General features: G+C 43.5%; 1 protein-coding gene across 4 annotated transcripts in view; it reads right to left on the reverse strand.

Annotated features, from left to right (window-relative positions):
* Positions 1–567: 567 nt before the first annotated feature.
* The window catches only part of DBNL (drebrin like), a 40,588-nt gene continuing 27,664 nt past the window's right edge, over positions 568–13,491 (reverse strand). The window contains exons 8-14 of one of the 4 annotated variants that reach the window (XM_083480575.1): positions 12,730–12,784; positions 12,222–12,296; positions 9,914–10,019; positions 8,204–8,353; positions 6,735–6,856; positions 5,179–5,284; positions 568–3,035 (exon numbers count right to left, since the gene is read on the reverse strand). In XM_083480575.1, the coding sequence (XP_083336701.1) occupies positions 2,896–3,035; positions 5,179–5,284; positions 6,735–6,856; positions 8,204–8,353; positions 9,914–10,019; positions 12,222–12,296; positions 12,730–12,784 (754 nt within the window). In that variant the 3' untranslated portion in view covers positions 568–2,895. The remainder of the gene's footprint in view (positions 3,036–5,178; positions 5,285–6,734; positions 6,857–8,203; positions 8,354–9,913; positions 10,020–12,221; positions 12,297–12,729; positions 12,785–13,491) is intronic. The other 3 variants (XM_083480576.1, XM_083480577.1, XM_083480578.1) reach the window with 3 other exon arrangements.

Below are 13,491 nucleotides of genomic sequence, written 5' to 3' on the forward strand. Positions count from 1 at the left end.
CTCATATTGTATCACAGTGTGGTACGTTGGCTTGACAGCCACGGACAGAAAGTCCTTACAGAGTGAATGAACACAGAATGAAATGTGGTGAACACAGCACATGATATCACGGGCTGTCCCCTGAGCCCGCTAGATGACATCGCAAGGGATCGATGCCTTAGGAGAGTGAGAAAAATTCTCAGGGATGATTCACACCCCGGCCAGCACCTCTTCAATCTTCTACCCTCGGGCAGGAGATATAGAAGTATAATCAGTCACACCAACAGGCTAAAAACCTGTTTCTATCCATGGGCTGTTAGGCTGCTGAACAGAAAATAATATAGCGCAACTGACTTTCAGGGTTGGTGTGTTGTGCGACAAGCTCCAGAGTGCAATGAAATTGAGTGTTTGTGGGGGGTGGGAGGGAGGCTTGGTTAATTTCATTGTGCGCAGTTTGTACATTGACAATAAAGGTATTATTATTACTCAGTTGAGGACATGGATAACTCAAGACCAAAGCCCTTCTTTGACCTTGAAAAGTGCAGGGAGCAAACCGCACGTGAAACAAACACACACCATTCACCGGAGTAATTTAAATCACTTCATTTTATTATTATTATTCAGATCATCCTGATACAAGTCACAAGCTTTTCCCCACTCCCAAATCTTCATGCACGGCAGAAGGCTGGCAAAAAGGAGGAAATGAACAGGAGATGCAGTGAACAGCAGCAACCGAAATAGCAATGATCCTCCAGCATGATGATTAGCAATTCTAATAAGAATCAACTCTAAAGAATTCCCTGTGAAGCCATGGCTCGCCTGCTGCAAACATCCCAAAGGGAACATGTCTTAATTGTTCCTGAATGGGAAAGATGAAATTAAAGGGGGGGGATTAAAGCATGGTCCATTCAAAATATTCCCCAAAACTGTCAGGGCAAAAGAGGCCCCATATTCATTTGGAATGGAGAGTTACCATGGGGAGCGCTTCTGAAAAGATTTCCACTACATCTCGAGCCAATATGGTGCCCTCGAGGAGCTGCTAGACTACAACTCCCATCAACTCTGGCCATTGGCCATGCTGGCAGGGGCTGATGGGAGTTGCAGTCCAACAGTATCTGGAAAACACCATTTTGACTACCTGGAGTGGGGGCATAAGACAGAAATGCTGAATTAAAATGGAATGGATAGTTTAGCTTTAGCTTCTGCAGATCCAGAATGAAGAAGCATGTGGAAATTAAACAGCCACTTTCTGGAAGCTGCTCCCTATTTTTTTAAAAAAACCTGTCACTTTCTAAAATGCCACTGAATGCAACTTAGTTGGGAGATCAGCAGAGAACTGCCTTAGAATCTCTTAGTTCCATAATTACCACCACATCATGCATAAAAGCAGGGGAGACAGGGCTTGAACCTTGCAAGGCCATTTCTTTTACATCCTAAGCAAACAGATCAACCTTTATAATACTCATTCTCTACCTCAGATACCTGCACAGGATGCATGTTTGAAGTTCCTTGAGAATCCTATCCCAGCTGCCTTGAGCAAGACAAATAACAGGAATGTAAAAAATGGCTAATTGGTTTTTTTAAAAAAAAAAACAGCATACACCTGTAAGTTAGTATGCCATGAAGAGGTGATGCTCAGTGGGAGTTTGATGAAAGCCACTTAAAATTCAGCCCCTGAACCCAGGCATGAGTCACAAACACCCTTACTAGTTTAGTACTATTAGCTGGTGTCAGTCAGAGTGATGCACAGTGTCACACAATTACACAGCACAAATCTGGGACACTCCTGAGTGCTCAGTTGTGTCTGAGGTTTCTTTTAGGTTCTGTTTTATTTGAATATTAAAGGGGAGGGGAGCAATTAATCCAAATATGATGTATATGCAACACAAGACTTTTTAAAAAAAAACCCAGAAAAGATAATGCAGAAATCAAGTCCCTCACATATGAACCAAACCACACAAACATGTACAGACAGAGCATTGTATTTAAAGCAATGTGCACCACAGCTGAAAGCTAGCATTGCTTGCAGGGCATTTGTCTATTACCTGCTTTAATGGTGTTTTGTCTCTGAAGCCATGTCTCAAGAAACATGGCAAGCTTTTACTTTAAAAGCAAGGGGGGAATTTTCCACACAGACTTAACAACCTAAAAGCCAGGCAACTTGGTCCTTGCACAAAGGTTAGAGTAGTTTGAGGGCACAATCTCCCATTCAGGAATGACTCCACTGAAATGGAAGGCAAGTTGCACAAGAACACTGGGGAGCGATCGCACAAAACCATTCATTTTGATGGGGCAAGCCCTGAAGCAGCTCCTAGTGGATTGGCATCTCAAAGAAAAGGGAGCGGAGAAGCCTGCAACTCGCAATCCATTTTCTCCAAAGCAGTGCTCTGGAATAACTGTGGACTGCAGGCCCAAATCACACAGATAAGTTACACAGGCTATTAAGTAAACACAATAGATGTTTCTTAAGATACCTCCTTATGCTATCTTAGAAAGTTGCAACACACGGAATGAAAAAATCAGTTTGCATTGGGGAGAAGGGAAGGTTAGGAATCTATTTCTGCTAAGCACTATCTTCTAAGTACTCCACACTGGTGTTTGAGAGTCTCTCTGTGTATTTGAAGAGGGTGTGCTAAAGGGCAATTTTTCCATTTAAAAAAGTGAAGGAAAGTGTTATGCAATGTCAAGACTGATTCCCTACCTTCACTTGAAAAGTACCCATTAAGGAAAATTAAAAGGAGGGAAAGGAAGAGGTCTGCTTCCACTGGGCAGGGACAGATACTGCTCCAGCAACAGGGGCACAGAGCAACGAGCACTTCACTCTTAAAAAGCCACACAATTCCACCTTGAAGAATTGGATTTGATAAGAGTTGTTCTTTCAGGTATTGCTTGCATTCTTCCTCCGGCAAAGGCCAATTATTCAATGAGTTCTACATAGTTGGCAGGGAACATCCCAAAGTGACCATCGGGACCATAACCACGCCACCAGCCCTCATCGATCATCTCAATGCTCGTGATAATGTTCTCAGGGTCAAAAGAGATCTCTGTGTCATCAGCTGAAAGGTGGGAACAGACAAGATTTCAGAGAAAATACAACTACTTGTTTAAGGAGAGCATATATCCCAGCAAGAGTGCATACTCAGGACCACTTTGACACGGTTCAGTTATGCCTTAACTCAGGGTAGGTTGCAACCTAAGGCCTGGGGGCCGGATCCGGCCCAATCGCCTTCTCAATCCGACCCATGGACAGTCCGGGAATCAGAGAGCTTTTACATGAGTAGAATGTGTCCATTTATTTAAAATGCATTTCTGGGTTATTTGTGGGGCCTGCCTGGTGTTTTTACATGAGCAGAATGTGTGCTTTTATTTAAAATGCATATCTGGGTTATTTGTGGGGCATAGGAATTCATTCATATATTTTTTCAAATATAGTCCGGCCCACCACATGGTCTGAGGGATGGTGGACCAGCCCATGGCTGAAAAAGATTGCTGACCCCTGCCTTAACTGCTAAGAGATTCTGGCTATGTCACTTTGCTTGGCAACATTAATGCATATCTGTCTTTGAAGGGATTTTAGTTGGGGGGGGGGGAGAGATGACATAGAATGGAACTTAACCGACCCAAACAGGAAAAGGCCTTATACCATGACAGACGACTTGTCCATCTAAGCCTAGTAGTGACTGTATCAATGGCCAGCAATTCTCCAGGGTCTCCTGTGAAGACCTTTCATATCATCTGCAACCTGATCCAATTTTAATTGGAGATGCCAGAGACTGAACCTGGGAACATCCGCCTGCAGAGCTCTAACACAGAGGTACGTTCCTTTGGCCTATCTACATCCTGAACTAGGAATGTCCACCATCCTTTAGAAAGGTGGCTGATGTCTTGGTACCAGGTTCTGCTAGAACTTTCGGTACCAAAGCAGGTGCGGGCTGAGGCTTCATTTGTGAAGCAGCCCTGCAGTTGTTAGAAAATTTATGATGCTGAAGCTAAACTGCTGTAATACTGTCAGGGAACTGCCATTGGCTCAGAGGCAATAAATAGAAGGGCAGTTGTGTTACAGGGAGCCTCCGAAAATCTTGCGAAGCAGTTCCTCTTCCGGGGAGGAGGAAAGCCTCACCTCCAGTGGGAAAGAAGTGCAAAGACCAGAGGGTGCTGGTGGGAGCCTTAACACCGCTCCTGGGCAAGCCGGACAAGAGGGAAACACGCCCTTGCCATCGCCCATCCTGCGCAGTAGCCTAATGCGCAAAGAGGGAAGGAGAAGGTTGGGGGTAACGAAACTCTTATGTTGGGGGAGATCCAAAAAAAGACCACTCCCGGATTCTGCTAGCGATTGAGCCAGACATGAGCTTTGGGGCTCTTCACTGTAAATAGTTTGCACCAAAATAAAGCCTGGAAAACTCAGGTCGGAGCCCTGCCTGGTCACTCTCAAGCAACCGCAACAGCCATCTGACAAATACGTTGCGTAAGGGACTGCTGTTGACAACCATCAAAGATTTCTAGATGTCATACTGCACAGCAGTCATGACTCCTGGGGGTGTCTGTGCTACCTTTCAGGGCTGGTTTTACTTATGGAGCCCTCTTTTGAAAAAGGTTTCATCCCAACATATGAATGAGGTTGCATTCCCCCCCCCCCCATACGCTGCCATGCACTTTGAGATCAGCTGCAAATACAGCCATGAATCAAGTAGAGATAGCAAGTGTTCACAGAGAAGTGCTCTTTGACCCTTTCCTACAACACATGCTTTGTGCTGTGACTAAAACCTATTGCCCCCAGTTACCATCTCTGTGGCTGTCACTGTGCAGCACAGGAAGGGATCTTCCTGTTGTAGAATAAATGCACATATCAGAATTCCTAAGAATCTCCCCAACATTTTTCTTTTTTAAAAAGGGAGATTAGACAACAGATGCTAACAACTACAGGAAAAAGTGTGTTTCAAGTAGGGTTTCTGACAGCCAGAATAAAGGATACTTATGCTTCACCATTTTTGGTTCCTTCTTCCCCGGCCATCACACCAGCCACCTATTGTCCTGTCCATCCTTTAACTACTAAATTGGGACAGGACCTAATCTACTCTATATGGGGCACAATGTGAGAAAAATGCATCCTGTAACTTCTATCTAACCTGAGTGGGAACAGACTATGCTCAGAGGCAAGCATTTTGGTTAATGGAAGAAAACAAACGACACAGAACATACCAGCTTGATAATCATAGAGAGCTCGAGCGCATAAGCCTTTCCCCTCCAAGTTAAGATTTTGTTGGTAGTTATCAACATAGTCATATTTAATATCTTCTGCCTGTTCCTGCAAATGAAGAGTTAACAGAATGAAGCAGGATATGTCAAATAGTACTAAAAAAAATCTTCCAGCTAAACTCCAACAAACAAACCCATGCGTCAAATATAAGCCAGTTTATACATGTTAAAGGTGCTTGCTTGGGGGGCGGGGCGTGAAATCAGATCAAGAAGATGGAAGGGTGAAATAAGCAAATAGAACAACAGTGGCTGCATTCATGTGCCACAGTAAACCATGGGTTTTGGCTTATCATAGTTTCTTAGGCATGGGCAGTGCACTAGCCTGAACTCCATCTTCATCTCTCCCTTTGTGTGAGTGGAGAAATGAACCAGGAAGTCACACTTGAACCTCTGAACCCAAGGTGGTGGCATGTCTCTCCCTAATAAGCCAGGGTGGTTTAAGGGCGGGCCAGAGATCCTGGCTTGTTAGGGAGAAACAAACCACAACCCTGGGTTCAGATGTAATGTGAATACAAGCTTTATTCATTTATATGGGTCTGGAGCAAACCTTCTCCCTCTGCTACTGCAAGGGCTCTTGTGCTAGCAGACAGGTAATCTAGAGCAACAGCTGCACTAGAAGAAACTTGCCATGCAACAGATTGAGCAAACTATTGCTCAAATACAAAATCCGCAATCTGCTTCTACGTTCCCTTGCACAACAATGTTATGCTGGAGCAAAACAGATTGGTGGCTATTTTCCCCTATTATTGAGTTTATTACGGCTTGCTCAAACTATGAGGGTCAACCATCATTATCTCGGAGGAGGGTGACTAAAGGCTATGGCATACTATGTGGATCACATTAAAATTTATTGATATTTTAAAGGAAAACAAATTTTAAAAACCCAAGCAGCAAGGACAACCTTCCATCAAGATACAGGTAACATATGGTCTACTCAAAACAGAAACAGAAAAATTGAGTATAGGATACAAAAGGCAAGTGGTGTAAAAGTATCTCAATAACTCATCCCAGGACTGATGAATGTGTGATGGGTGGGTCTTTAGAGACACCATCACTGACATACTGAATAAACGAATTCAGTCTGTTCTTCCGAGCATATGAGCTGAAGCACTATCTCGAGGGTAACCAATGGGGTGCCTTCTGGCTGCTATAGACATCCGCTTTCATCATCCTTGACCACTGCCAATGCTGGCAGTTCCAGCAAGTTACCCATGCCGTCTTCCACAATCTTCCCTTCTCCCTCTCGTTTTTTTGTTATACACATGCACAGGAACATGAACTGAGCACAGGGACACAAACTTGGGATTCTCCCCTAGAGTTCTACCACCCCAAACATTTTTTCTCATTATGCAAACCTCTGGGTTCCCTCACGCCTACCGATCCCTTCCCCTTGCGCATGAGTAGCACCACTCTGGCTATATAAGCAACAGCACTCGCAAGCAGAATGTAAGAAGCAGATTGGCATAAATAACACAGGAAATGATCTCATGGAGACTAACCTCAGGGGGTTCATCATAGATAACTCGTTCACTAGGGGGTTCTTCGTACACAGCTTCGTGTTTCTCTTCCGGTTCGTAGGTCGGAGCGCCTGATCTGTAGTTGTTCTGCCTGACAGAATCACCTGGAAGAACAACACACTCTTCTGTTTCAGACATTAGGTTTGCTACCAATTTCATCTTTTCTGAACGGGTCTTTATTCACAGAAGCCACAAATACTGCACCACAATCTCAAAGGCAGCAGGCAAGAGGAACGCAGGAGAAAGTTTGCTACTCAAATGGAATGGTTAGGATCCATTAATGAATGGCTTGATGATGGCACCCTAACGTTATTAGATATTAGATATGAATGTAAAAGTCTTCCCATGCTTAGAGCAGCAGTCGAGACATGGTTTTTTAAAAAGGATTTTTGCTGGATCTCTTTGCAGTTCTGATCACCCTATAGGTATACGGATTCATCTTTGCCACACCTCACTTCTTCCTCTCAATTAAAGTCATGCTGTGACCTTTGACTGTCACCTGTCCTATTTTCGACTAAGTATTTAAATTGCAAGCCTGCCAACAAGGAACTGTCTTTTTCAAAATGTACTGTATAGCAACTCTTCATTTTTTAGTACTTTATGAAGATAGAATTACCCTTTGCAAAAAATAAAAATTCTTTTACGATGACAGTATCCTTCAACTTTTTTTTGAAAAAAAAATTATTCTGATACCACTATATGGTGAATCTAATTCTTAAGCTTACAGATGTTTATAGCAAAATGTAAGACGATTGTAGACAATGTTCAGCCTCAATTATGAGTCCAATGATTCAATGGGAACCACCAGGTTTCTGTTTTAACTTGCAGTGCTTCCCTCATAGTCTTTGAGCATATGAGCTTTCACAGATGATTTAGCAGAACAGCCTAAGCAGCTATATCCCTCCCTTTCTTGGCAGGTTAGTAACTTTTTACTTGCTTTCCCATTCTCTCTTCTTTAGCCACCCACTAAAACTCTTACAAATGTCGGGAATTCCCTGAATCAACTGAAAAATAATCAGCTCTTTTTTTAAGCTTGTCCGTTACAAAAGCTACTGTCTTTCCTAGAGCAAAATATAAAGATCTACATATAGTGGTACAGGGACATTTTATACAAGCAGCAGGCACACACACACACACACACTGTGTGTGTGTGTGTGCACGCGCATGTGCACAAAAAGGATTTGGAAACCTACCTAGTTTTTTAAAATGTAGCTAGGTAGCCCAAGGAATATTTAGGGGGGAAATATTTTGTTTTAATGGAATGGAAACAAAAAGAGTTTTAAGTATACACCTCCCCACGAAACTAGATTTCAAGTTGTGTTTGTTATACACTCCTCCTTCACTATGCTTGGGACAAACAGATCATGGGTGACTACCTGAACATCTTCAGCTATTAAAAACCTGCCATAATCAAGGAATTGAACCCATAAGCTCTCTTATATCAGCTTTACCAAGTTCAGGAACGGGAGAGACTGGAGGTGTATCGTGTACAGACGAACGGACAACAGGAGGAGGGTGAACATCTTGCACGGCAGGGTGGACAGGGGATACGGGAGCCTCTGCTTGACTGTTCTGCTGGAGAAAGGGGCTCCGCAACTTGCCTGGGAAAGGGGGCACATCAATACAACACACAAAATGGTGAGATAGACGCATCTTTCCGCGGCCATTCACTAAGCAGCCCTTAGACAACCCATGTGATTTAGTTCATTATTGCCTTCACGATAACCATTTTAGTATACGCAATACTACTTTTTATTGTGATGTTATCATTTTATAGCTGTTAGTTGTCTCGGTCAGCTATTACAGAGATAGACATAAGCCACATTTTTATAATGAACAGACAGACAGAAAATAGAATGGTTTAGAATGCTGCTCTTTTCATTACTATCTGCGCTCTGGTCCCATAGCTATGGCTTGCCAGTTCAGACACTGTGTCTAAAAAAAACCCCATTGTCTTTAAATACTTGTTTAACCATTCAGGGATAAGGAACATACAATGCTCTGAATTTTGTTGCAAACCACCTCCTATCAGCCCCAGCCAGCATGCCCGATGGGAAATGATGGGAGCTGCAGCCCAATAACATCTGTGCCAAACCATAGTTAAATTTCCTTAGCTTTTATACAGAATGATCTGAGTATAATTGTATGTAGCATGGCATATTGGAAAGCATCTGTCCTGGAAAATAACCGCCTCCAAGTTCTTCTGATCCTGTTTAAGGGTGCAATCCTATACTGAGGAACTACAGGATTTGGAGAAAGGATTTGGAGTAAACCCCTGTTATACCATGCTAGTATAACAGTCTACCAGGGAAAACACTCCACTGGCAAAGAGAACAGCTGAAATGGAACGGTCGTAGGTAAGGCTTGGATGTTACAGGGGTGAATGACACATATGTCAAATTGTATACCCCTTCAATACAGTGTCACCCCTTCCTAAATGTTGTGACTTTGCATCAGCCCAGTTTCCTAGTGCCTAGAAAGTCTCTCCCATCGACTTCAATGGAAGGATGAGAAAAAGGCAGCTGCCCCAGCAGAAGGGACTGCCACATCCACATCACCCAGTGATGGTGCAATGGGACACAGTGACAGAAACCACAGTGCACGGAAACACCGTTTACCTTCCCCCCACAGTGGTACCTATTTATCTACTTGCACTGGTGTGCTTTCAAACTGCTAGGTTGGCAGGAGCTTGGACAGAGCAACAAGAGCTCACTCCGTGGCAGGGATTCAAACCACCAATCTTCTGACTGGCAAGCCCAAGAGGCTCAGTGGTTTAGATCACAGCGCCACCCACGTCTTCACCTCAACATGTACCTTGCCTTGGGACTGCAGACCCAATCACCCAGTGCTCAGCCCCACTCTAGCAGGTAGGATGGCGGCAGGATAGAGCATTCCACAAAGGAAGGAGGAAGACTTTCTATGCAAAGCAGCAGGGGACTGAACTCATCCCGAGAGCCAACAGTGAGAGGGGAGAGCAAAAGGGGCTTGTTGACTCATGTAGGGGCTCCTGCTCACTGTCTGTGAGGGTGGGGGATACAAATATCGCACAATGTGCTGAAGGGACTAAGCATGTTTCAGCTACAAAGGCCATTCCGCTGGTACATCTGCAATGATTCTCCAGGCCCAGCATAATAACAGTATAGAATTGCTCTGTCAGATACCTGGCTGGGAACTGACGACTGCACCATCTGTGGACATGGACCTCTCCTTTTGTTTGAAGATGTCACGAGGATTCACTGATCTTTGTCCTATTATTGATGCTGCTTCCTGCACAAAGAGAAAAATTTACTGAGTCCCAAGGAAGCATAGCATTTGAGAGGGCACAGGATTTAGAAATAGCATCAATGCTTCCACCTGACTTCAACATGCAAGGGGAAGTGCTGTCATTGGCTGCCAATATATTACAGTTCATTCATCATCGCTAACCAATTTACCGGCAAAATCCAGGGATACAGGAATGCGTTAGAAAAGTCTTCATGGTTTCTTTTAGGGCTAGAAGACTCTGCATGTCACAGGAAAAAATGAGGAAACACTTCCACAGGTTGATTTGCTAAAATTCCCTGGACATTTTTATCAGGTTAAATCGGTTACCCTGATGAAAAGCAAACTTCTATGCATCACAGTTCTAGCTTTGTTTTTACAGTGGTACACACTTATCCTGGCCCTGCAAAGATATTTCACTATTTCAAGGTCAGATAGTAAGGCTGCTCAGAAATGCGAGATTCTTGTGCAAAACACAACCACCGTGTGTATATCCTTTGACTATGTTCATTATTGAGGATTGACCTGGAGTTGTTTAATGCAGCAAGCTGGATTTTGAATTAGTTCCACTATTAGGAAGATTCAGAAGCAACCTTGTCAAAAAAAGAGAAGGACCCTCACAAATTTGCTGAGTGTTAGCAAGAAGGCATAACTTGTGCAGTTCAAGAAGCTCAAAGGGAGTACAGGTGCCCATGAGAAAACCAGCCATCTTGCAGTAAAAAAGAGATTTCTCAAGAAACAGTCCATGCTCCTCTGAAAGGGAAAGAGGAAACAGGAAGTTATCAGGAGCCCCACATGCAACTGGGCAAGTCTTAAGAGTCCAAGTCAGAGTATCAAAAAGGTGAAGAAGAGATCCAAGAGACCGAGAGAGGATCCAGCTAAGAGATATCATCCAAGACCGCCACCAGAGGAGAAGACCCAGCCTATGTCATTCTAACGGAACAGCAGAGCAGGCAGTAATGCTTACAGGGAGTTCAGCTGACAAGTTTGCAAGAGCCATTTGACTGGAGGACGGCTTTAATAATAGATTCTGGATCTTCATGCGAACGAGAATCCAAAAGCACGTATGCGCAAAAGCACATGTGTGTGTGTGCATAGCTACTGCATTATAACTTCTTGTGGAATATCCCCAAACTTGAGGTTATGGTTTATAAAATATTATGCAGCCATTCCAGCAGTTATACACAGTTTTGTATTTCACTACTTGCCTGGCCGCCAGTGAGTTGTAAGATGAGGTGGTACATTTCTTACTGGACGTGAAGAAAGCAAAGTGCTCTCTTCCTCCTGCACACTCAGTGCAGAAACTAACCTTGCAAATGTTCAAGGTGAGCTTGCAGAGAAGGGACCAAGAGCTCTGCTAGCCAGACCCTCTTGTGGGTAAAAGCAGGCTGGCAAGAATTCTGGAAGCTGGTAACTTTGGTAAGTTTATCTACAAGTAATGCATGAGGTGAGAAATAGTTGTGCTCAATAGTTGTGGTCACTTTTAAGAACAGAACCAAGGTTTCATAATCTTGGTGAAGGTCTGGCCAACAGCTCTCTGCAACACCAGCCGAAAATTCAAATGCAAGTTTTTTTGGAAGGCACAAAAGCCAAGAAGTGTATGGTGGAAATTGTACGTGTGTGTCATGATTTGAGCACTTAAAGACTACTAGTACCCTGCTTCTCCAGGAGAGCAATTGCAAAACTGAGCTGAGGCCACAGCAGTGAATCAAGAAAAAGTAGTGATTGGTTGTATACAAAGCATATACAATCATAAGTGGTCAGGAAAATACACTGGAAGCTATCACCTCCATAGAAATCCCACCACCACCACCTGAGTATAGGCAGATTGTGGAACTCATTGCCTCAAGATGTGCTGAAGACCAAGAAATAAGAAAGAATGGAAGATTCTCTATGAATGATGAGGCTTTCCAAACCAATAAGAGGTTTCGCAAAGGTACGCAGGTTCTTTCTGATCCATATATAAAGCATTTTATTTATTTATTTATTTATTTTGACAGAAGCATGCAGTGTAGAAAACAGTGAGTGTACTGGGACAGATAGATTATAGTCCTTTCAACAAAGCAGTTGCTATTGTTGCTTTGACCCAGTATTGAGAAGCAATGTAAAAAGAACAAATTTGGAGATGCAGATCACTCTGGATGCTAAGGAGTTACAAAGCCTGTGTAAGAACGAAGTAGGACCGTCAAGGATCTTTCTCCCATGTACCTGGGCTTTCTCCACAGACTCACTCCTCCTTCGGAAACCCTTCTGCATCTTGCTGAGGTCTTCTTCCTGCTCCTTCTGTAATATAAGATGACTCCCTTACACTCATGGTAAGGTCAAGCAGAGGCAGTTCTGAGTCTATACGTCTGCACTCTGGAAGATGGAACCAACTCACGAGAAATGAGACTTAGGTATATGATGAACATGAAGATCAGCCTTTGCTCTGAACTGCTTTGCCCAGTCATGCAGCCTGCCTAAGAAAATGATGACCAACAGACACCACCGAATCCAGCTCTCCGTATCACACTTAAAAATGAAATGGATATTTAAGCTGTGAATGATGAACAGCATAAGAAGCATTTAGAGAACCCAGTGCTTGCCTGCAAGTATCAAGACAGGACTTGGTGCTGTTCTGTGTAATCTTTGCAGGCAACACAGCTTCCTCTGTATTCATAAGTCTTTTTAAAAGAACACTTAGACCAACAGGAAAAGTGACAATTTCAGACCTTACCCATTGTTGTTTTTCTTTATTGACTGACTCCGTTTCCTGCTGTTGCTGGAATTTCCTGCAAATTAAAACAAAAACAAAAACCTCCACAGTTAAACGAAGTTATGTCAATGACGGTTCAAATATTCAACATAAAAGTGCTCCTCTGTATTCAGACTCAACCTGGCGTTCAACTGGGATAGAAACCCAAGAGTTTGCACCCATTCCTATTACCCAACATAACCAATTTTGTCCCCAGGCCCCATTTCAGAAGCTAGTGTCAAGCTTTAAAGACTTAAATGAACTGGGGCCAAGGTAACTGGAGGACTACCTGATCTCTGCATATGTATACACTGGTGCACAACTCATTGCTCCCCTCTTACAAGGGGATTACAAAGGAACATCAGGAGAAACTTCCTGATGGTGCGCGTTGTCTGAAGGTGGTAGACTCTCCTTCAACAGAGGACTCTAAAACAGAGGCTGGATGACCAGCCATAACAGGTGCCGTAACAGTAGATGAGGACAGACTGCAGCTGAGCGCAGCGAAGACTGTAGAGAGTGTGATTTTTAGAGCGTCAGACTAGGACTTGGGAGACAAGGATTCAACTCAATTCCAACTCAGCCATGAAATTCACTGGGTGGCCCTGGAGCCTAACCTACTCCTCATAAGTTGCCGTGAGTGTAAAATGGAGGGGTGCAGAAAGAAGAACACTACTGTGAGCTCCTTGGAAAAAAGGAGGAATATAATAAAGGCAATGTATATATATAATATAATGCTTTGCATGT

Source organism: Podarcis liolepis, assembly GCF_965112155.1.
Source record: "Podarcis liolepis genome assembly, chromosome: 16".
Taxonomy (NCBI): domain Eukaryota; kingdom Metazoa; phylum Chordata; class Lepidosauria; order Squamata; family Lacertidae; genus Podarcis; species Podarcis liolepis.